The sequence below is a fragment of the Scophthalmus maximus genome, chromosome 19, assembly GCF_022379125.1.
Source record: "Scophthalmus maximus strain ysfricsl-2021 chromosome 19, ASM2237912v1, whole genome shotgun sequence".
In the NCBI taxonomy this organism is placed as follows: Eukaryota; Metazoa; Chordata; class Actinopteri; order Pleuronectiformes; family Scophthalmidae; genus Scophthalmus; species Scophthalmus maximus.
In genome coordinates, this window is record NC_061533.1 from 9402466 (window position 1) to 9427500 (window position 25035).

Here is a 25035-nt window from a genome sequence, read left to right on the forward strand (position 1 = left end):
CCGACAGTCACCACACATACATGCACAAAATTCAAATGTCCTCTCTCAGACACACACACACACACACACACACACACACACACACACACACACTCTTCATTACCGTCCTTCTCCGTCACTGAGTGCTGATCTGAGCTAACCTTCACAGTACAGTGTGATTTCATATGTACTCTTAATGGCAGTATGTTAAGTGTGGGCTGAGCTTTGGGGAGCCAACATTTACAATTAAAAAGATGGGTTTTTTTATTTTTGAAAACAACCTATGACAAAAACAATGCACAAGGTGATTAAGATGCAGTATATATGTTTATTGTGCTACTTGTCGAGAGCTTATCGATCACACTTACAACACCAGAAAACTTCAGCTGGTAGGAGAACAATATCAAATCCTCATAGATCAACACCGTTCTTGGCCTTGAGTAAAACAACAGCTAACAGATAAGGACAGTGGCTCCGAGGCCAGGAGGGTCTTAAAATGTGATTGGGGCCTGAAAATATACAGAGTAAAGTCCTATTGATTGGTCAAGTCAATGCAAACAGATAGCAAACAGATAAATTATGGTGTTGGGGTGTTCACGCGCAGATGGCAACGCAGCTGTTTCTGACACGTAGAATATTTCTTGTTCTGTGAACCTGGACGACACACGTCAGAGAATAACAGTGCACACATTAGTCATGTTGCCCGATCCATTATGGCCAGACTGGGTAGTGGGGTGATGCGAGGGCTCTGCGCAAACAAATAAATAACACACGGACAGAAATATAGACTGGAGCCACTGAACTTATTAATAAAAAAAAAGGCTATTTACCGTTTACAATAATTAAACTATTTCCCCCAACAAGCTAAAACGTATATCTCACAATGTTCTCTTTGTTTGACAAAGCACAAGAGGCCGCACAAATTCCAGCTCTCATGATTATCTCCAGGCTTAAAGACGAGCAACAAACGCCGCCCAAGAACTGACACGAAACCAAGACACCAGGGGTCAAAACACATCATAAAAAAACACTTCAGCCCCATCTAAACGCACCTTAATAGTGAAATGCTGAAATCACATAGCGGGAGACGTGTGAGAGTGCAGAGTTACAGTAGAACTATTTCACTCAAAGACTACATCTATCTGCTCTATCTATCAATAACTCTTATACCAAATATTAAATACTCCATTACAGTACATCATCCTATCAATCTGGTAGTGTAAAATATGTCCTATAAACATAAACTCTGTAGAACAAAACTAAGGCTCATTGACATCGAAGGGTCCTCACCATCTGATTATTGTGCTAAATAAAAAAAGAAGCTGTTTTGTAGTAACAAGTAATATATTTGATTCAGTCCAATAGATACAAAATCTGAATACTATTTTAAAGATCAGATATTTACTATATGTGTAAAAAGTGCTTGCTCTAAAGTTTCTGTAACATATATAAGCTCGAAAATTTTTGTTGCAAACTTTTACACTACATTAAGAATTAGCTCATTGTGAACTGGCAAAAAAAAATGCAGACACAATGTACTGTAGTAAACACCAGTACGGAAAAAACACCTCCTTTCTTTCTTTTCCTTTCCTTTTTCAACAACTTTTCCTCAATATTGTAATTGCATCACTTGTTCCAGTTTGCACACATGCACAATCGCCACGGTACATCTGAAAAAAGACCCCCCCCCCAAAGCATTGCTTCTCCCATTGTCTGATCTTCCTTCATATACACAGAGAGCCTTCTGGGAATTTTTGGATGGGTGTGAACACTGTGCAGGTCAGATGAGCATCATTAAGTGACTGTATAGCTTCTTGATTCAACTGTCTAATTGTTGCTACTGATGACTGAACCAAATCACACATTCCCATTTCTCCCAGACATTTCCAGAAACCAGTATCATAAAATTGGCAGGTTTTATCACCTCAGCATTTACACTTTTACTACACAATAGAATTAACTCTTGAATGGCCCTTCCACAGTAAGGCTTTATGCAGGAAAAACCCATGTACCGAGCAGCAATATGTTGTGATTAGTAACATTAATGACGTTAAAAAATACATATTTGTAATTTTACAGCACTAGTAAATATATTAAGACATTTCTGCAACAGCATTGACTTGCTGGTCTCCCCAGCACTAGGCAGCAACAACAGAGACACTGGGCTCAAAAAAATTGATAGATACAGAGAGAAGTGGTACATATCTATTATATTCACATTTTTAGAAATTGTATTTTAATGGTTCTTGCTATGTCTCTCTTCATTACTGGATTGTCTCATACAAAAGACCGTTTCCATCTGAGTCACTGGCCTGCTTATCTCCGAGGATAGTTCAAAGGCAGGGTATGTTTTCCTTTTTCACCGTGAAGTATGTTTTGTTTATAATGAGATGTATTCATCTCCGACTCATTCGTATAGACTCATTGAAATGTAAATCCATTGCACTGTATCACAAAACCATGCATATGGCACAACCTTTATTTGTTTAGCTTATTGTATAGAGTATGCTATGCTGCTGTTTGTCACAGGCATATTGTCATAGTTTCTTATGATAGAATTCATAAAAAAAAAAACCACACGAGGAGCCTTAAACCTTCACAAAAGGTCTCTTTTGAACCAAGCACAAGCTTAGTGACAAAAAGCTGATTATGAGATAGATTCAGCCTATAATATGTATAATATCCCAAACTCATTCTTATAAAAACAAGTAACTAGGTCTCAATATGTGTGCCGAAATACACACACGTATAGCCTTTATATTTATGTATTTGTTGCCAGAGCTTGGAACTCTGCTCTCCTGTCCCAGATCGACATTTTTGTTTGGAAATTGTGGGTTAGTTTGATGAGCATCCGGAACATGCAAATTACAGTTGAATGGCCTCAGAAAAAGGTTTACCCCTTACAACAATTTTCAGATCATACTTTTTATGGCCATGTCAGGAAGGCATAATGAAATCTGTCAATTAAGGCAAGTATGTATAGTGTAATTGTGTGTGTGTGTGTGTGTGTGTGTGTGTGTGTGCGTGCATGTTACTGTGTTACTGTGCATGTGCAAGTTTTTTTTGTACTGAATCTATGCAGAGAGACTTTAGCTACATAGCGATACTTGCTTGTACACACTGTAGCGATGCACAAATGCACACATCTAAATTACGTATGCATACATTAGCACGGATAAGGCAAGCCAATAACACTATCATAGCACAGGTCGCTAACACGGCGTACTTGGCAGATACTCAGTATAAAATGTTAGCTAATTACAGCTATTACCTACTTTCACAGTCTTTCAACCTTCTCCAGTTGCTGTCCCTGCAATAACGATGCAACGCCAGAAGAATAAATCTCCCAGTTTGAGAGCTTGCTCTTAAAGGTTCCACTTTAAGTGATAGATTATGAGTGCTGGTTGACTTGGTTGCTATTACAGTCTGTAACGCGGTACCTATTTTCTCAAAACTGCTTGGTTTCCCTTCTGAAAAAAAGAACTACGTGCCCGTGAGCAAGGCACTTGGTGGTGCTCAGTGCACTATGGCACAATTTGTACTGAGCGGCTCCCGACTGTGACTGAATCTGAATGAACCATTCAGCTTTCTACAAGAACTGCTGTTCAGTGCTGTAAGTGATGCATGTTCACAGTACAGTATGAATGTCAAATTAAAAATGAAAAAACAAAAACACTCAGGTTAAAAGAAAATATATTATTATACAATATTTCAATGCATTCCAGGAATAAGTGTGCGATGAAATGTTTTCATTTCCCTTTTAATTATCACCTTTACTTTTACTCCAGTAGTCCTGCACTTCCCAGAATGCCTTTCAACATCCCCCGAGGAAGGAAAGCAAAGTAATAACAATAGTGTGTTGTTTGTTGTCCTGGCTATTTATGTCTGTATGTGCACATTCATTTGAACAAAATGAAGCCCAGAATGCAAGGGACAACTGCATAGTTGCGTGTTTTCAACTGTATTTTGGGGCAGAAATTTTCCGTTATGCCTTTTTTCGTATAAAAATATATCTCTAGTGAAGCACTAATAAGATGACACAATGAAATAAGAAATTTAAGAATATAAAATAAGCCACAATTGAGTGGCAAACATCTCTGCCAGAAAGAGGTATCAACAACAGCAATGACTTCTTCACGGTGTCGGGTGAAACCCGTGACTAGAGTGTGCTTTTCTTCTCCTAATCAACCATACACTGACTACATGTCTCCGCAAGATCAAGACTTCAGTAATGTCATTGTCCTAAACACAATTAGCCAGCGATGTAATGAGATCCAAGGAAGGTTAGCAGTGAGCTAATGCTTTTTGAACTCATTACTATATCAAGCCCAGCTTAGTGTTTGTGTGTCGGGTGTGTGGATGTCAACGAACAGAGAAAACTGTGCATTTAGTTTTCTCCCCCACATGTACTTCTGATAGCCATATATAGCCAATTAATGGATGAAGCAAGATATGTTAGAGTCAACAACACAACTTGTTGCCTTTAATGTCTCGCTCTCAGCAGCCTCTGAAATCAAACACTCAATCCACACTGTGTGCTACAAGTTATTTGGTTTCCAGCGGGAATTAGGTAGAAACAGGCGTTTGTGAGAGCAGGGGACTTCCTGGTTAATAAACCTTGCACCCATAGGTCCATTGGCATTGTCATTTCATGGTGAGAGGTGGCCCAGCAGGTCTGGGGTGATGTACCCCACAGGCATTGCAGGCAGGGCCTTGAAGGGGTGCTGTGGCAGGCAGGGAGGGGTCGACTGGTGGGGAGGGGGGTTGAGGAGAAGGCTATGCTCAGTGTCCACCTCCTGCACCACGGTGTAGTCTGAGACAGGAGCACTGAACTGGAACTGGGGAGAGTCAGGAGCAATGTAAGGTGATTGATTATCTTCCACTGCGGGTTTGGTCTCCGCTGGCGGAGGCAGTATGGTTTGGTACCCCTCACCAGGCATGGGGGAGCTCGGGGGAGTGCCGATCTGCCGGGCGTGGCTCTCCGTGGTGTAGCCGCTTCCCTCAGGATCCACTAACAGCAACTGAAACTGCAGCTCCTTCTGCTTCTTTTCGTCACCCCTGTCTTCACTCTCTTTTATATTCTTCTGTTTTTCCTCCTCTGTGGCCGAGGTGCTCTCCTGGATTCTGAGTTGCTGGCCAGGAGACAGCACCACGCCCCCGGAGGGCATAACATTGCTGACCTGCGCATAGAAGTCTGTGTTGACCCAAGTCTGGGGTCCCGCAGTTTGGGTTTGGATGAGGGCCCTCTTGCTCCTCTCGGAGGCTGAGGCCCCTTCTTCAACATCGAGGGAGGCTTCTCCGCCCTCGGGTTGGCCTGGCAGCAGGGTGGCCATCAGCATTAAGGTTTCTTGGTCGAGGAGATCTGGGTCGTAACAGCTGGCTCTGCCTGAGTCATCATCAGGGAAGCTGGGGGGAGAGGGAACAGAGAGAAAAGGGGGGGTCAAATTAATATTTGGAAAACCACCTGGTAGCACGAATAAAAAAAAAGGACGCCTTTTCAAAGTGAATCTGTGCAGTACCTAATGGCATTGGAGCACCCTATGTTCATGTGGTGGCTGACGGGTTGGGACAGAGCAAGCAGCCTCTGCGTGTCTGAGCCCTGGTTGTCCTCCTTCTCCCCAGAGTCGGCATCCTCGGTGTCCAGCTCGATGAACTCCACCCATGGCTCGTCTTGGTAGAAATCTGGTGCATAAGTGGACAGGCCACCCATACCCCCGCCACTCAGGAACAAATTCAGCTCGTCCAGCTTCCCCTTCTGCATGTGCACAAATTTGCATGTACATTAAGTGTGTGTGGCTATCAGGAAGCAATAATAAACCTCCAATCTCTTTCTATTGGTTTATGTGCCAGTGTGTAATTCTTTTAGCATAATCAGCTGCAAACACAACAGATATTGTGTGTCCACCTTTGTTTGAATATGAAATATCAGCGTTGTTATTTTATTCATCCATATAAGGACTTCTTTTCTGAGGGCCATGGGTCAGCTTGGATTGTAAAAAGCAAACAGGCTGCTTGTTAAATGCATCCTACACCATCTGTCAATAACATAATACTGAACCACGACCCTCTTCATGTGTTATTATCCCTCAGTGGTTCTCTTGTCCTTGTTAACTTAAAAAAAAAAGCAAAAGTGCCTGTTTGCTTGCAAATTGTCTAACAAGCAGTGATAGGAAAAGATACAGTGGGTGGCGTGACGGTTACATGGCACGTGGACATCCAGGGGCGTCCGTTTTTAATCAAAGTTACATTGGGAAGGTAACAAAAAAACAGTGGTTACACAAAACTTGCGAATAAACACTCTACAAATCCATGTGTTGACTGCTGTGGATTATTGATCGCTACAATTTCACTATTTATGCTCATGCAGTGCAAGAGGATATTATGAAACAGCATTTTCGAGAGTTCAAAAGATCATATTACAATATATAAGCTGATATTTGTTTTCTCGCATAATGTTCAATTCATTAAAAGTGCTCATTAAATACATTTGGGAGACATGTCACGGTTGAAAAACAAGCTCTGTGGTGGATAAATTATGACTCGGTGACACTGTTTCGGATTACCTCAAACATTTGGCATCATATTTAGTACCACAACTTCTTGTTACATATAAGCCGACGTATAAAGCAGTAACAGCATGTCTGTGGCAAGCCAGCTTAAATGTCAATGTATCACTGGGGTCTAGTATTTTTGTTCATATAAAAAACAACCAAGCAAGGCAGAATAACCAAGGAGAAATAAGTGTACCTTCAACAGCTCTGGATCGATGCCTTTAATTTTGGGTGCAGGAACTGGTGGCAGCAGAATCATCATGAGTCTGCAGCAGCGGGGAGAAGAGGAGCGCAGGATGAAAAAATGATATGTTCACAGCATTTGTCACTGCCATCATGCAGCAGAGGTTGAATGTGTTTTGGAAAGTGTGGGTGAGCCATGTATAAGAGAGAGAGAGTGTTACTGTTCCTACCTGTGCTGCTGAGAGACGATAATCAGCATGATGAGTATGAGGATGCCCACAATCCCAAAAACAAGAACAACCGCGAGAGGGAAAGTAGTCTCTGAAAAACAACAACAACAAGACAAAACACATCCCATCATTATCGCAACTACAAAGTTCCAGGTTGTTCCGAATGATGGACCATGTCAGTCTGAACCACACAAGGCAACGGGCCAGTCGGCTTTGTTTTTGACAAAAGTTTTATTGTTCCACCCTTGAACCACCGTGATTTTACCTCTGCTGGGAATCTCGGTCACGTGAATGAAGATGGAACTGCTGAACTCTCCAAACTTAGTGAAGGCCTGCATCCTGCAGCGGATGTGCACTTCATACTCTTTTCCTATGTGCAGACCGAAGATTGTCTGCTGACTCTGGGGCTGCATCTCCAACTACAATAGATAAACACATAGGATGAAGAGAACGCATGAGGTTTTTCTTAAAAAAAAAAAAGTGATTTTAGTGTTGTTTTAATTAAACAGAAAAGGATTCAGGTTGTCTAAACAGACAGCAACAACATCAACACTGATGCTGATTTATTAACAGGGTACTGATGACCTTTTACATTTGGTACCTGTAACTGTGACCTTTCCGAAGGCGCAATCACAGACACATTAGGTAGATGGCATGCTGTCATAAAGGAAGGTTCCAAAACAGTTTCCAAGGCTGCATTTGTCAGATGGCCCGGGCCACACGGTAATGAATATGAGCCTGTACAAGGTCCCATGGCCTCTGACCTACAGATCCCCCCCTTCACTTCCTTCAGAGAGGCTGTGTTTTCCCAGAGGACCTTGCTCTGGCTTCCACTGCCCTGCCAACAAAGCTACACTCCATTTTAGCCATGAGACCTCATGGGGGAGGGGGAAGGAAACACGACACTGTGCCACTATGACCTACCTACCATTTACTTTTAAGAGGGTGCATGAGTATTTGCGTCCGAGTGAGCTTGTGTATGTGCACAGGGGCATTCTGTTAAGTATTGAGCTGTGTGTGTTTACGTGTGTCTGCACGATTAACTGTGTGTGCATAAAGGCGAGGGAGGAAGTGATAGAGAATTTAAGAGCAAATAAAAGGAGAGAACACTCACTGCTTCCCACTTTGTGGTATTTCTCTCTCTGTACTGGATTTCGTACATGATGCGCATCCAGCCCGTCCTAACGTCTGCGGAGGGCGGGGGCTCCCAGTTGACCATGACATCATAACTCAGCCCAGAGGGACTTATGTTCAGGAGGGTCCAGTTTAGAGACACTGGTGGGTCCGGACGTACTGCCAGGAAAAGGGCAAAAGTTCAGTTTGAACAGGAGAAAAACAAAAACAAGCTATTAATACCACTGAACATGATAAATAGGAGTGCACTTGATAATATTTAGGGGAACAAATGAATAATTATAGCCCATCCAAGACACTACTATATATGTTTTATAAGTTAATGCATTTTCCAAATGTAAAGTATAAAGTGAAGGACACCTTCACTTTATGTGTGTTTATGTGCTTGAACAGTGTGAGTCTCAGACTGTACTGAAGTGTCCAGTTAAATGAACAACATGTTTACAAGTATGCTAGTCTTAACCACCAGTTGACAAGGGTGTTTCTCCAAATTTCATGTCAATCTGTCAATTAAAGTACACGGTATTTCGTGTGCAGTGTTGATATTTGGTCTGAGGTTGATGCGAATTAATGAAGCAAAACTAGTGAAGTGTCAAAAGGGGGAAGGGTGTCAACCTGGAATGTACTGGAAAGCCGTGTATTACAAATTGATATTTCTTGGGTACAAGTGGAAACTCGGTCCTGATGGTAGCACAGGCTGGGAGGTAATTAAAAAGGTCTACTCATATGGTGACCATCAATATCAACAGGAAACTTCCTGGAGAAGTTGCCAGATGCTGATGAGATATCTTGGACAAAACCATTCATGTCCTTTTTTACTCTACGTGTATTTCTGTTTCAGTGGTTAAAAGGACAACATCCAAATGTTATCTAAGGAAAACCTACTGATACTCAATTTGCACACATAAGGCGAGCTAATGATCAGAGGGGAGAGATAGCAGCAGACATATGACATTTCCATGTGACAGTACAGCATCGTCTACAGTCCTAGTTAGATAAATACTGTCAGACGTCATAACATTTGGTGTGTAAACACTGCGTATCTATATCTGATATTGACAGGCATGTGACAGTTGCTTATTTGATATGCAGCAGCAAATACAAGTTCCTGGAAACCTGTACATGTGATCGATTACTAGAACACGCTTCAAACTGTTAAATCATTCATTGGACCTTTTGCAAAAGTCAGGATAAGCACAAATGTTGGTTGCTCACCAATGTTTTCCACGGTGAAACAATCGTCGTCATTAAAAAAGGTGGTGTTTTGGCTGCGCAGCTGCATGCAGTAGGGGATCCAAATGGACGTGTGGTTTTTGTCGAAGAAGCACTCCCTGTTCGAATGGATGTACTGTGGACACTCTCTCCATTCGCTGGTTGGAGACCTGGTGGAGGGAAACAGCGATGGAGGAAAAAGACAAAGAAGCAAAGGAAGAAAATTACTGTCATCCGAGGGTTGAAGCATATGTATTGTGACTCACATACGGTATGTACGTTAAGTGCGACACATACCATAAGTCAGATGTTAGTTGGGAACACCCAACTAGCATCTGACTTTTGTCTTCACTGGGAAAAGGTGCAATCGGCAGTCATCCGTGAGGCAAATGACAGTGACACAGTGGTCGTGGGTATTTATCGACTCCAGCTCCGATCAGCAGTGATGGAAATGTGTGGACAATCTCCCCCCAAAATGCAATTGCACGTGGGGGGAGGCGATACTGTCACCGAAAGGGCTGTGAAAACACCATAAAAATGGCAACTGTGTAATTGTATGGTCCGAATCTTCGTCACTATAGGCGCCCAGTGGAGAGCTTATATGCTCAAAGACTAAACCTGCTGTAAATAAGTCCAATCAGTTTAACTGAAGTAACGGTCGTAAACCTTGAAATAAAACCTGCACATACACGCTTACTTTGGTGTTAAAGGGGCATCACACAGACTTCTCCAACTGAAGAAGGTACACGGCGACCCGCACTCACTCTTTCTTAAAGTAGAAGACTCTGAGTGCTCCAGGGGTGGACAGGTTGTGGAAGGTGCCTGGACTCCACCAACAGCGGAATGTCTCCTGTTCCCTTGAGATGCACTCAGTGAAATGAGGCTCAAGGGGAGCTAGGAGAAAGACAGAAGAAAGGCTAAGTTCAGAGACAAAATAAACAGAGCTCAGACTGCATTGGGTGGATGAACCACCACAGATAATACTGATAACATCTAAACTTCAATGACCCCAGCAATGGTTGATCTATTCATTTTACCAATATTGATTGTACTACTCTGTATTGTTTAAGTTGTACTTTTACAAATATAAGCTGCGCTCACCGTTGTCGATTCCTCTTTGGATGTTGTATGTTTCGATATTTGAATGTTACATACTGAGGCTTTTTTAAATACATAACATTACATTACATTCATTTAGCTGATGCTTTTGTCCAAAGCGACTTACAATAAGTGAATTTCAACCATGCAGATATTACCCCAAAAGTGCAGGGAATCATGAGAGTACATCAACATTTATCAAATAAATAAATAAAAGAAGCTTGTGCTCTGAATTATAGATTAAGAAAAATTTTAAGACTGGGAGACTTTTTCTTCATTGTAACACATTTGCTTTAAGCTCAGTTTTTTCAACCCCCTTATTGACCCTGTGCACAGCCGAGGCTGTTACACAAATTCAAAATGTTTCTGTAGCATACAGTATGAAAATAGGATATTTGAAGTGTTCCACAAACACAGATGTGTCAGAATACTTTTTCTTTTAACATACTTGCACATACACACTACATATTTTTAGTGTCACATATTTTCATTGACTGACCAGTGACAAACGCAGGTAACGCTCTCTGCTTCACCCTTCAGATCTATCCACACACATTTAATGCCATTTACCCCCGAGGCCCTGACTCAGCACTTTCCGCCTCTTATTCGGCACCCCGTCACTCCTCATCACCGATCCCCTGCCACCATTTTGGTGCAACCATAAATAAGCAACTGAACGTATTGATTTCTGTTCTACCCGCTCTCCCCCAGCTCTTTCTCACTGTAGCTGCAGCATATACCACGCACGCACGCACGCACGCACGCACTGCCACAAGGCAGGAGTTAAAGACAGACACAATGGAGCTATTTCTATATTTATTTATGTTTACTTATAACTAAAATGATCTCAACATAGTCTCGCTAAACAAGTCCAACACCGGGCAGGTATCAAACTGCGCACACTCATCATTTATTCACACAGAACAGCCCTGTACACAATTACTTTGATTACTTTGCTGAATTTAATGCCAGGGAAACCTCATAATTCATTGCATTCCTGTGACGTTTCGCCTCTAGCTCTCTCCCGGCCCCCCTCTTTCCACCTACCCTCCCTTCATCTTCTGCATACTGTTGTGGTTCCCAGAGCTTTGCTATTTCAACTCGTCCTCCCTCCCCCATTCAACAAATTCCAGCTGCCACCATCAAAGAGCTTTCTGCATACACTGGATGCAAACGAGAGCCGCAGCAGGATAGTTTACGTAAAAAGTAAAATGACACCTTGGAAATGCATGCTTTTGAGTTAATACACCGCTTGATTCCTGAGATTCTCAAGGTCGGCAATATAAATCTGCCGTTAAAAATTTATCCTGATGTGTACAATGTAACTTTGGACAATTTGCCACTTTTAACTGCTGCTCGAATGGAATTATTCACATGGTGAGACCAACTCGTCAGGCAAACTCGGACTGCTGCTGTTCTGGTCTCGGTGAAGAAGCCTCGACAGCACACGGGCAGTGTTTTGAGGGTTTACCTCTCCGTAAACAATGGGGCTCTGCTGGTAGAGGTCAGAAGGGGCAGCCTTTTCAAAAATGGTCTCGATGGTAGTGTGAATGTGAAGTGTGTCAAAGGTGAAAGGATGTGCAGCAACACCTGGAGTCACATTCTCAACTAGTTCTCAATGTCTCTTTTTCTTACTGAGTCGCTGGTTGTCATATTTCTTCTATTGCTCCTCAAATCTGGTATCAGAAGGCTTATTCTGTACATTGCTGTTAAAAAGCAACAACAACAAAAAACTTTCTCACCATATAAAAAGGTGAAAAGGAACTGTTCAAGTTGTAACTGGTTTACAAGCCAGGGGGCATTGTCTTGACAGCTACATGTTGATCATACTTAGGCTGGTAATTTTGCTGCAGAGCCGTACCCACAGATTTTGAAACATAGTAACCATCACAGAGTTTCAGCGGTTGGGAGCTCAATCGTGCCCGTACTCGCCAGCTGCCATTTAATGATCAGCAGTTGAAAGCCTTCGTCTGGAGCTAAACACCTGATTTTGTGTGTGTGTGTGTGTGTGTGTGTGTGTGTGTGTGTGTGTGTGGCTGTCCGTACATACTGTATCTGTTGGTCCTTGTGGGCTGTGTGTGTGCAGCTGAGACAGATAAACAGCTCTTCGCTTCATGTCCTGTGTTCATCAATCTATACAGAGGAGCTAGGAAACCACTTATCTCCCTTGATGTCAGCTTCAGCCATTAAGGTTTCAAATCCATTAAAAGGCCTAAATAAAGGACTCTTCCCACAGGCCTTGGTCCAGCTGGCAAACAGCACTAAAAAGGCGATGAGAAAGGTGCGAGCAGGCTTTATCAGTTATTGCACTGTGAAATGCTTCACGGGCCTGAGGAGCGCAAGGAAAACGAGGCGGTGGCTCAATGAATTACCACCTTTTCCAGGTCATTTGCAGATTTGGGTTAGCATTGTGGTTAGTGAGGCTTCAACGGAGAGAGGAGCTGGTTGTAAGGAGGAGGTGTGAGGGAAGAAGAGAGATGGATACTGTTGATGACAACAGTCGGAGAAAGTGAATGGAACACCAACAGAAACTGTAAGATAATGTGAGATATTTGGCTGCAAAACAGATGGTAAAATTCATATCTGTATAATATTTTACTTGATAAAAATAGGATGTTTTAAATTTAAAGCCAAATTATTTTTATACAGCTTTAATTTTAATCTCTAAAGGGGATTCATTTATGTCATAATTTGAGTTATATCTCAATGTGGTGTCCTTCAGAGCTCAATTCTTGGTCCATAACTGCTCTCTTTACATATGTACTGTATGTTATTACTGACCAGTACAAACACAGTTTTAACTGCTATGCAAATATTAAGCAAAGCACATTGGCAGAAATAGGTCAGGGTGGTAAATGCTGGATGAATCTTCGTATCAACAAAAGTATACGTTTTCCACGGCCATCGTAGCTTCATTTCAGACCAAACATTAGGAATCTATGTGTGATTATTTTATGGTGCACTGAATTCTCCCTGACATGAAATTTTGTTTTATTTAACATAGAATTGTTCATAAAGAATCAGTTTTTTTTTGCACTAATATCCTACCAGACTTGATGAATTAATGGATTTTGTAATTTCCCAGTATTTCTCATCTACAATAGGTGCAGAATGCTGCACCACTGTCTGGGTGTAAAATGTTGTTCAGTTGTTTTTTTCTCTTAAGTTTAAAGCACCTTTTAGATAGATAGGCAAACATAAATAGTATATAAACAAGGTCTTTTTAGTGTGGTATTAGTGCATACTTGATTGAATGGCACTAAGGCTGAAGAAAACCAACAGACTGCTGCTGCACAGTTAAACCGGTTGTCTGTGGTCACTTCACGAACATCCTCTACTCTTGACTGACTGTGTAAACACAATTGCAAGACACTCAGAGCCGAATTGCTGCTGCGTGTCTCAATTTAACTCCAAATAGGAAAAATACAATTAAAAACAAAGCCTTCTATAGGCCTAAACTATTACTTAAAGACCTAATTTTTGGTTTCATCACCACAAAGATTGTGTATTTATGTTAGTTTTCTTGCTTTATTATTGCAATAACCTGTATGTACTTGCTTTACTTTTGCTGGCTTTTGTACAGTTAGGTCAACATCTGACTATTGATTGACACTGTAGCATCGAAAGCAGATGATCCAGATCCCTTCCTTCACCAACATCTGACTTTGTGTGCGTGTCTCTTTCGACCAGATGGAGAAATTGGCAGCACACAGCGGCAGCGTGCGAGTGATGGGGCCTGCCACTGTGCACATGGCATATTGCTGCACCCCCAGCCCCGACACCTTAACAGACGTGGTAGCGAACATTGCTACGACGCAGGGGTTTTGGCCTCGTGGTTAATGTGCTTTGTCGGTCTGCCATACCGAAGGCTTCGGGTTCGAGGCCCGGTCAGTGCAGTGAAATCATCAACAACAACAGAGAGAGAGACAAGCTTTCTCCAAAAGCGCTTGCTGCCCCTTTAACACATGAACAGCAGACAAGAGTGTTTGTCTTTCACAGGGAATGTGTCTTGAATGATGAACAAAAGAAAAAAAAGAACGCGCAGATCCACCTGATCCTCATGATTCCCATCAGTGTTCATGGCTTTGAAGTCTACAAGAAAACAATCTGGTTTGTTTAACCATGCAGTGACCCAGTCAAATTATTCTGGTCCCAATGATTTATTAGCCTGAACTAATGATGTTAATCTCCTCTAATACCATTAGAGGCCCCAGTGTTGGCTTAGTTATGTCATATTAAGTTTGAGTGGGAGTAAATATAGATGAGCCAGCGGTGTCTGGCTTACGGCATGGGCACCTGCAGATGTGCGCACATATTCTCTCGACTCACCTTTCTCCCTCCGTCTCTCTTGTTCAGCTAAAGAAAATCCACACAACCCATCACTTTTTATATAATGTCAATCCTCAAATGACTATGGAGAGATGAAATACTGGTATCATTTCTAAGCAACATACTGACAAGTGCCTGCTGAGTGCCCAAACATAACCATTAAATAGTTCATTAATACTGTAGCCACTACAAATGAATACTGGACTGCAACCAATACGTCGTCTGTGAACATTTTAATGATACATATCAGTGTCAAAGTATATGTGACTTGCCAAATAGATTTCTAAGCTGGGTAAAGTGGAGACAAACAGCCAACTCGGTCACAATTGGGTGCTGATGAATGAGAAAAAGCTTGGTGTACAATTAAGAGGGTCAGACTCGAGCAGAAGTTAATTTCATAATCGCCAGTTGAGAAAACAGGTTATTTGTAATATTTGTTCCAGCAAATGAGATCTCCTTTTGCTTAGTTCATTTTATATTTTTTTGTAGTGCTACTCAGTCTGCCCCGCTGTCTCTAAATCTTTCCCTTTACTCTCACATAAGGACTTTGATGTCCTACCTGCTATCATTCATTCACAGAGCATTGCTTCGAGTCTGTACAGTTTCTCCCACCATCTAATGTGTATATATGTGTATGTCTAGTGTGTATTTCTCTCTCCTGCCTTTTAAGGTTTCAACTTTATACTGGACACAAGGCCCCAAGTTTGCTCCGAGGAGCAAACACACCCGAAGGTTGCCTCTGGAGCAGATGTAAATGTAGATTGTGTGTACAAGCCAGACAGACCAAACCTCTGCACGGTTACCACTGGTTACCACCTCTGTGGCCACGAGCGCGGCCTCGTGCAACAGGATCAATCTATGGGCCTGAGTCCTCCTGAGACACACAGGCAGACGCTCAGGGAAGGCTGGGGCTAGATGAAGCGTGTGTGTGTGTGTGTGTGTGTGTGTGTGTGTTTGTGTGTGTGTGAAAGAACAGATCAAGTCAAGCCACAGGCTATAATCACTCTGGTAGACCTTTAAATATATAGGAGCATCTCCAAACATCTACTCTTGGCTCGCCTGACAACAGACATAAAAAATGCGGCAGAAGAAACATAGCCAACAGAATTCCAGGTAGCAGGCGAGTCCATAAGTGGAACGATCACAAAAGCGCAATGTTTATGGGTTGCTCGCCCACTCAACAAGATTCAATGAATTCAGAAACATCTTATATGTGTCTGAGAGCAAGAGAAGAGGGTAAAAGGTTTAATGTGGACCGCTTCATATGTAAAAACCGAGTGGAGATCAGCTGTGCAGAAAGGAACAGGCTGTGTGTGTTTGCTCGTGCTATCAGAGGCTGCTTTGTGTTTACAGATGTTTAAATGGTTGTTGAGGAGGACCAGGCCTGCCTCACCTCACAGTGCTCGCCCGAGTCCAATTTGATGTCTTAAAGGAGGTGGGCCGGTCAGAACATTTGATGGTTTGACCTCAAATGGTTATCAGCGGTTTGTTTGTGAGCTTATCAGAGAGGAAATGTAAACCCGCAGAGATAATGACTTTTCCGACGGCTTGTGAGCAAATACAAAGTCAAGAGACCTGAGGGGAGAGACTCAGAGCACAGAGCTCAAATTCAAGACTCAAGTTTGACCAATTTCCAGTGCACACACACCCATCTGGTTTGACACTAGTGTTTTTAAGACAACATGGCATTAGAGTATGTATTCAGATGCTGTGTTGAAATGCGCGTTCTGTGCGGATATTATCAAATCCTATTAATAAAATAACTTTGAGATGTTATAAACACCATGTCTTTTCCATGTTATCACATATCTGTGGCAATATCTTGAGAGGGCACAACCTCTGAGGCTCACTCAACGTCGTCAAACTAACGAAAAAGATCACTCACCTCACTGCACCCACTGTCTCCCCTCTCCCCAAATACAAGACTGAAGGGCATACAGCAATAACCGAGAATTACTGAGAAAAGCAGGAAAAGAAGAAGGAGAAGAATAGCAAGAAGGGTTTGATCTTATTTCGGCAGAAGAAGACCAGATGAGCTGGCATTCTCCACCGGATGCGAGAGAAAATATTTCCGACAAAACAGAAGCACCCCAGTGAAGTGGCAAACAATCATTGCTCAGCTCAAGGACAACATGCAATTATTATTTATTAAATATGGCAAGGACGCTAATGAAAGAGAATACCACTTGCTCGCTTCAGCACTTGTAATGACTCCCATCACCGTAAATATATGCACCATGTATGAATGTGTGAGTGCAACTACATTCATATAATGATATGTACATTCTTTATACACTCTGCACCAACGTTCTATCACAGCCCAACGTTAGAAAAAACAACCCATTGCGCATTATTAAATGTCAGCTACATCAAATTGTGGTTGTGGAAAAAAAAGAAGAGCAAAAAGCAAGACATAATTTGTCCAGCGCCGTTAGCTGCACCATTAATATCTGAAATGCCATTCAATGTGTCATCGCTTTTCCATAACTGTATAATACACAGATTGAAGCCAACAGCCCATAGTTTCCCCCCGTGGTTCACCAGGTAACATGCACGTTTTCCATTCGAGCAACAGGTGCAGCGGCTGCCAGAGAGGCTGCCCGGAGATGGTTTGGAGATCTCTCAGGTCACTGTCTCATGCCGTCTGTCAATTGTTAATGGCAATGAGCAGATGTGCCTAAGAATAAACTGGTAAGAGAGTGACTTGAACTATTGTACATTCGAGGATGACTAACTGTGTTTCCAAATGTTTTCAGTGCCATTAGCTGACGTAGAGATTTGATGTTTCCCCGGTCCGTGAGGCTTAACTGTGTTCAAACATAATGAGAACGAGAAAAGAGAAAGAAAGAAAGAAAGATATACTAATACTAATATCAAATGTTAGCGACCCAAGGGCATGTCCATTGTCTTGATTTTCCACCATTTCAAAAAGAAAATCCAGTAATACATTAGCAAGGGATTTGACAGAAAATGGTTGCTTATCTCTCTATCAGAAGAAGATAACGCGAGACACGTTTCTGACAAAGTTAACAGCAGAAAACCATCCCTTCCTGGGAGCTGCGGTGTCTCGGCTGGGAGAATTTCTCTGAATCATGTGCTGTTCTAGCAAAGGTAAGCCCGTTGCAGGGCCGCACACTTTCACCCAATTCAAGCTGGAGTTGCCTCAGCCGTAAGGGGAAGACGCCAATTCATCATCATTTCTCAGCCAATCTTCTGATGGAGACTCTGAGCATCAGCTATGGAAATGATGCCACAAAAAACACCATCATTCATTTTAAATGTCCTATCTTGGCCCTTCACGGATTTTAAGAGGGATGTTTGGCCTGTTTGCTCAGCCACCACATTCTTTCACCTAATTATTTCAAATGGTTCAGTGACAGCTGGATTAGCTGGCGGAACATCCTGCGTCGTCGTCCCGTCCCTGGACTTTGATAAAGAAGTCCAGACCCTGTATTTACCCTGGCTCTATTGATCACTAACCTGTTTGACAAGCCAAACCAGGAAAGTGCGGCATTTGCTCAACAGTCCACATGTATCTGAGCAAACAAAGCATTCTGCAACTGATGTCTGACATAGGGCGCGATAACAAGTGTCAACAGCGTGTTGAGCGCAGAAACCGGAATCACATTTGTTAATGTTTGATGAGCTGCATGTGGAGAGATTGATCAATTGTCTACAGATTCTACTTCTTTTGCCCGGTTGTCCTGATACAAATGCAGTAAAAAAGCATCGGTAACTCACCTGATGGGTTCGTGTGGTCCCGGTCCGAGACAAACGCACAACCTGGAGTGGACAGCCAATCCAGGGAGGAAATTAGGAGAAGGAGCAGGATATTTGAGGAGGGCGACGAGACAGCCATGATGCTGGAGACAGAGACAGAGGGTAGAAAGAGAGAGGGACAGAGACACTGTGATTATAATTATCAGCTGGACGCCATGATGACATGCCCCTGTTAAAAAACCCTCCTTCCCCTCACTCTCAGACTCCCTCCCCCATTACTCTCCTTCTTTCTCTCTGCCCTGAGGACAACTGTGGCTGCCATTTATTTATTAGCTGGCGTATCTGAAATCCAACACGAAATGAATTCAGCATGATTTCTCTTTTTACATGGACTTTTTGTGATTATGATACTTTTCACCCGTTATTTGGAGAAAACAACATTTGTTACGGTTATACCCATTCGTAAATGCTTTTCTCATCAGTTACGGCTTTACACAGACGTACCTACATATCACATATAAAGGAGACATTTGAAAGATAGGCAAGACGTCACACTGATATGACCACTCATTGCACTACCTCTTCACAATATGCTCATCGGCTAGTTGCAAACTTAATGTAGTATTTTTTGGGAGCTCTCTCTCTCTCTCACTCACTCAGACAATGATTAGTATGAATGAGGACCTTTCCTTAAGGCAAACACGATTTAGAAGGCTGCAGTTCAATGTGGTAGGCGTCATGCAAACGCCGAGGAGTAGGTATGGCTTTTGGTTTCATCATCACGTGGTTTAGTAAAATAAAGGATAATCTAAAGTTTGTACCACATACCAACACAGTTCCTCTGAGCCGTAATCTCCTTCTAAATGAGACTTAAATTCCCCCCCCCCCAAAAAAAAGACTTGAAATGTGGTGACTGCCTCTCTCACCCAAGGGAAGATTCTTTCACAGTATATGGAAGGTCATATAGAAAAACACTGACAAACTCTTCCTCCGATAGGCTGGCATTGGCGGACAAGTTCTACTAGTCAAGTTCGACCTCTAAAAATAGGCCCAACTTTCTGTCCGCACCCTTGGCTATTTACAGCTGTGTCTCCACAACTCCGCCGGGCAGCCAACAACCCCAAACGCGGAGGCTGTGTTTCTGAGGGCAACACTGCCATTATTTTTACCCAATTCTGGAATGACCTGGGGACAGAGCCAAGCAGCACAGCTACAGTGTGCCACACAGAATATCAAGTTACCCTATATGTATGTATTTACTGGGGGCCTAGAAATAGGGAGGCAAAAGGACCAATTCACAAGATGTTTCACTTACATAGAGTGACAACCACTGAGCAACAGTGTAGCCACCTCAGGCACAGTTTCAAAACCCCAAAAAGCTTGGATGGAGCCTTTCAAGACATAGTGGCAAGCAAATGCCTGGGCAAAGTGCATGTGAGTGTTTGTACAACAGCATGTATCAAACACTGGCACCTAATTATGGCGAGAAAGCCAGCCCTCCATTTACTTTGGATTAGACCGACTGCAGATTTAAGACGAAATGTCCATATAAAGTGCAACAACAGCAAAAACTAAACAAAAACATTGCACCAAACACATAAAAGCAACAACAAAAAAAGAAAAGAAAGAAAATTTCCATTGCAAAATCCAAGGTACTGGTATAACTGGACGACTCAAAATGAACACGGTTCATTTGCCAGAATGTGACAAATTTCCCTAATGCACAGAGCAACACCATTTTCCAGCACTATAAATGTTCAGTTATAAGTGCGCGTGTGTGTCTGTGTCTGTGTGTGTGTGTTCCAAGTGTCCCGAGGCCATACAAGCCAGAGTTATACAATGCAAGAATTCATGGCAGAGAGCTGTCAAGCAGCAGGCTCATCTGGTCTGACTAAAAAGCTCCATTTACAATCAACCATATGTAATTGTCGACCATTTTCTCCATCTGATAATTCGCCGTGCTCAGACCCTCTCAGAACCCCTCCATCTCCCTTCAGTTTTTCTGACAACCTTCCATTGTGAAGTAATAATTGAAAACATAAAATTTTTCTCTATCCATCAAACGCAAAAGCATCATTATTATAGTGAACTTAAAAATCCCTTTGATGAGCACTTTCAAATCATTATGACTCTTCTGGGAGGTTCTGAGTTCTTTGTTCATCCCCCCCCCCCCCCCCCCCCCGCCCACATTGTTTTTTTGTTTCAGAGCCTCACATTCTTTAATCAGATGAGGAACCAAAGTGCTATAAAAGAGGGCCAAACAGCCTCTCCGTTCCAACATGTGGCCTCATGTTAATCCCAACATTAGTCTCCCCCTCTCTCCGTGAAAGCTCTGGCAAGGCTGGTGCTTCTTATCTAAAACTCAAGCACATTTCTCCCCCATTCCTCTTCTTCTCTTGGGCCAATTACAGGCCCTCAGACTCGCGGGAAGGCTGCCTAAGCCAATCAGAAAAGAGGGAGGCTCAGCCCAGCCTCCTGGGGTGTCTTGGTAAACATTTAAGGCATCTGTGGTCAACCTTCCTTCCACTACCTTTGCCCCAAAAACACACGCACGCACGCACACGCACACACACACACACACACACACACACACACACACACACACACACACAAATTCAACATGAGGGCATCGCGCAAACTAACACACACACACACACACACACACACACACACACACACACAAACACAAATGGCACCCAACTGCCAGGAGCATGCTTCTCTCCCATGTTTCCTCAAATCGCTATTAATCATCTGTGTTTGTTCAAAAGGATCTATCAAGGGACGGAGGAGGAGGCTGGGACCAGAAGGGGTGGCAGTGTAAAGGGTGAATCTAGCGAAAAAGAACGTTTAGGCGGGTGAGAGGTCACATAGTGTCTGTTTTAGTCCCTTCTATAGCTGCAGAGGGAAAGTATGCGCGCACACACTAACACCATTAAGCGATTTTGCAAGCCAACATTTGGTCAGAGGTTCCAGCAAAGAGAAAGCAGCGAGTAAGAGAAAGAGGGCACTGTATATGCCCCTCGACGATTCCAGACTTTCAGGTGGGAAAAAATGCAGCTTGTCAATATTCCAGACACTAAAAAGAGAAATAAAACCAATTAGTCAATGTTTTCTGGTTGAGGTCAATTTTGTCCCTTAAGGGTAAAGATCCAGTGCCTGTATTCATTTATCTAAGATAAATAGACAACACTGTACTAGGCCAGTATTTCAAAAAATCATTAAATCATGGCTCAAAAAATGCATGCGATTATAGCTGTTCTGATGAATGACATAAGGCCTCCTCTTTAATGCAGAAATGTTTATGCAGAGTTCATTTTAACGGACATTGCACCTTCATTTGTGTATGTTCATACACATGTAATTTTACTTTTCATACACATGTAATTTTACTTTTACTTGCGTAAAATTTCTTTTAAGTAGTGATTTTACATTGAGTAAGCATGTAAACTCTACATCCAACATTCATAAACACAATTATACAAATACAAACTGTGCATCCATGCGCAAACACAAAAAGCAACCAGGAAAATGAGGTCTCCCTAAGACGGGATAATAACCACATGCTGTGATGGACTCCATCCACACCCTCAATGGGTCGTTGGCTCCAATCTGTGTGCGACACTGGTACACACACACACACACACACACACACACACACACACACACACCCATTACGATAGAAGACAGGGGTGTTTGCCCAATAATTAACATCAGCCTTTAAAGTCTCTCTTTCCTTTTGTCTTTCTTTGTCTCTAGTTCAGCATTCCAGTGATATCGTACAGCCATGTTGGCCAACCGAGTGAGGTCAAGTCCTTTGTCCAGATGAAATGAAGTGAAAAGCAGACGGAGAGATTTTGACATCAGAGGTGCGTAGTAAATGTGTCACTGTAGGTCAATACAACATGGACAAAGCTCTGCAGAGGGAGTCAGACATTCCAAACCAACATTTTAGTTGGCCTCAAGTGATAGCTCCTACAGACTGTGCAATTTTTGGGATGTCCAAGCTTTAAGTACACATCTGTGGGAAAAAACGTTGTGAAAGCTTTATGGGCATGAGTTGAAAACAATATTTTAAATCTAGGTCCAAATTCTTACAATGAGACAGCGGCTACAACCTATGAAAAGACTGGCTGATTGCATACTGTTATGCCTAGTTCGCGCTACATGATATTCAGTACGATTTTTCAATCGCCAACAAATCTTGGAACTCGCCAACAAAAGCCTCAGTTCGGAGCCAAAGCGGTGTTTGATCAGCAGTCGTCGACCACTATGTGTGAACTCATAGGTGACATTTGACTTCTGACTAGATTTATAACAGGCTAAATATCTGGACGAATTGGCGACAACTACAACCGATCACAGCGCAGGACTTCGACACGGTCTGGGTCTTCTCCTGGTAAAAGATTGTGTAGTGTGGGAGTCCCTCACGAGTCACGACGACTGCAAGACTCCCAGTCACCAGACAGCAAGTCGTGTAGTGTGAACTGCACAGTGATCCGACAGCTCTGACAGCCGTGCAGTCTGAACTTGCCATTAGTGTAGTACTCAGAACAAGGAATGGGTTCATCACACAATATGACACGCGTATGATAGAATGTTTTCAAGAAATCCTTTCTATAAAACTTTGCCTCACTACGTTCCTTATGTTCTTTGGGGGGGTTTTCAGGTAGTGGGGGGCGAGTGTGAAATTGAGGCTATAAATGCGGGAATTGATTCACGCATTTAGTCTGACAGGGTTTCAGACATGCAAGACTACATTAGCCTTTTGGGGAGTTCAGGGGGTGTAGGGACTCCTTGAGTCTTTGAAAGCATTAATGTGAATGTGACGCCAACAAAAACAAAAAAAAAAAAAAACCCTGACGGCCACACATCTCATCACGTTAACATTCTTAAAAACTGTTGATGTTCTGATTGTTTTTACAGTCACTGGAAAACTGTGACCAAATTATGTGTTATTTAAGTTGACGATATACAAAACTAGACTTGTGTATACAGTTGTGTCAATATTGACATTTTTTTACAGCAACAACACATCATGAATTTCACCTTCTGCGTGTATACTTCCAAGCTCAAATGAATTTCCGCATCTTCAACCAGTCTGCCGCTGTAAGTTGAGGCCATAAGTTACTTTATCGCTGTGTGAAAACCACTCTATAATATATAACAAATATAAAATACCCAAGGAATGGGTTCCTCACACAATATGAAACGCGTGACAAATCCATTTCATTTTACCTGACTGTGAAGAAAAATGGTAAAATTGACTTCACTTATACAAAACTATTATAGAATGGTTTCAACCCAATATTATGGCCTGAGAAATCCTTTCTATTAAACTTTGCTTCACTATGTTTCTAATGTTCTTTGGGGGGGTTTTCAGGTAGTTAAGGGGGGGCGAGTGTAAAATTGAGGCTATAAATGCGGAAATTGATTCATGCATTTAGTCTGACAGGGTTTCAGACATGCCAGACTACATTAGCCTTTTGGGGAGTTCAGGGGATGTAGGGACACCTTGAGTCTTTGAAAGCATTAATGTGAATGTGATGTATGCCATTAGACATTTTTTACAGCACCAACACATCATGCCTTTCACCTTCTGCTCAAATTAATTTCCGCATCTTCAACCAGTGTGCCGCTGTAAGCTGAGGCCATAAGCTACTTTATCGCTGTTTGAAAACCGCTCTATAATATATAAAAAATATTGCGGAAGAACTCATTATATTCTGACATTATCATTTCGGAATAATCACTTTTGTAAGAACACGTACACAGAGTGGGCCACGTTCCAATCAGTCTCGCCATAATTACACAAGAATAATACAAATAGATGTTCTGCCCCCGAACCTTCCCGTCCCCATATAATCTAATTTTTTTTTTTGAATAAACAAAATTTGAGCAAACATACCACAGGCGTGGACATGAGCCTGCATGTTACACCACACACTGGGAAAGAAGAGTCCATGTTGGGAGAGACAGCAGCTCCTCCTCACAGTCTTCGACTGCGGGACGTTTTTAAATACATTCATTTACCTGTGTGTGTGTGTGTGTGTGTGTGTGTGTCTGTGTGTGTGTGTGTGTGCGCGCGCGTGCGTGCAGAGAAGGTATACACGCAGGCACAGTATGTGTTTTTAACCTGTGTGCATGTGTGTCTGTGTGTGCTCTCAGGCATTCAGATCTGGCTACTGCACGGCTCGGTCTCCTGCTCTTATTTCATAAGCGAGAGTGGAAAACTCAGAGTCAGCACACTGGCATGAGAAGAGCCTCTGCTGGAAGCAGATCAGGACACATCTGCAAACCTCGCCACTGACTGCGCGAGTGGGAGGTGAGACAGGGAAGGAGTTGGTGTTTGTGTGTGTGTGTGTGTGCGTGTGTGTGTGTGTGTGTGCGTGTGTGTGTGCGTGCGTGTGTGTGTGCCCGTGCACGAATGTGTGCGTAAGAAATCAAGTGTGTGCACTGGAGTGATAACAAGAAAGGTAAAGAGTACAAGCAAGGGAGTCCAGCAGAGACAGAGAAAACGAGTGCACTGTGCAGATCAAACATTTGATCTTTGTGTCGGCTTTGGTGGTGAAAGCTACAGACGCATTGGTTAGACTTGGATT

The 25035-nt window shown here is 42.6% G+C and overlaps 1 protein-coding gene across 1 annotated transcript in view; it reads right to left on the bottom strand.

Annotated features, from left to right (window-relative positions):
• Window positions 1–287: 287 nt before the first annotated feature.
• ghra (growth hormone receptor a) overlaps window positions 288–25035 on the bottom strand; it is a 26706-nt gene continuing 1958 nt past the window's right edge. Inside the window, exons 2-10 of the mRNA XM_035640442.2 lie at window positions 18458–18579; window positions 10054–10183; window positions 9293–9459; window positions 8058–8236; window positions 7209–7362; window positions 6944–7034; window positions 6727–6796; window positions 5499–5734; window positions 288–5385 (exon numbers count right to left, since the gene is read on the bottom strand). Coding sequence (XP_035496335.1) covers window positions 4629–5385; window positions 5499–5734; window positions 6727–6796; window positions 6944–7034; window positions 7209–7362; window positions 8058–8236; window positions 9293–9459; window positions 10054–10183; window positions 18458–18575 — 1902 coding nt within the window. The 5' untranslated portion in view covers window positions 18576–18579 and the 3' untranslated portion in view covers window positions 288–4628. The remainder of the gene's footprint in view (window positions 5386–5498; window positions 5735–6726; window positions 6797–6943; window positions 7035–7208; window positions 7363–8057; window positions 8237–9292; window positions 9460–10053; window positions 10184–18457; window positions 18580–25035) is intronic.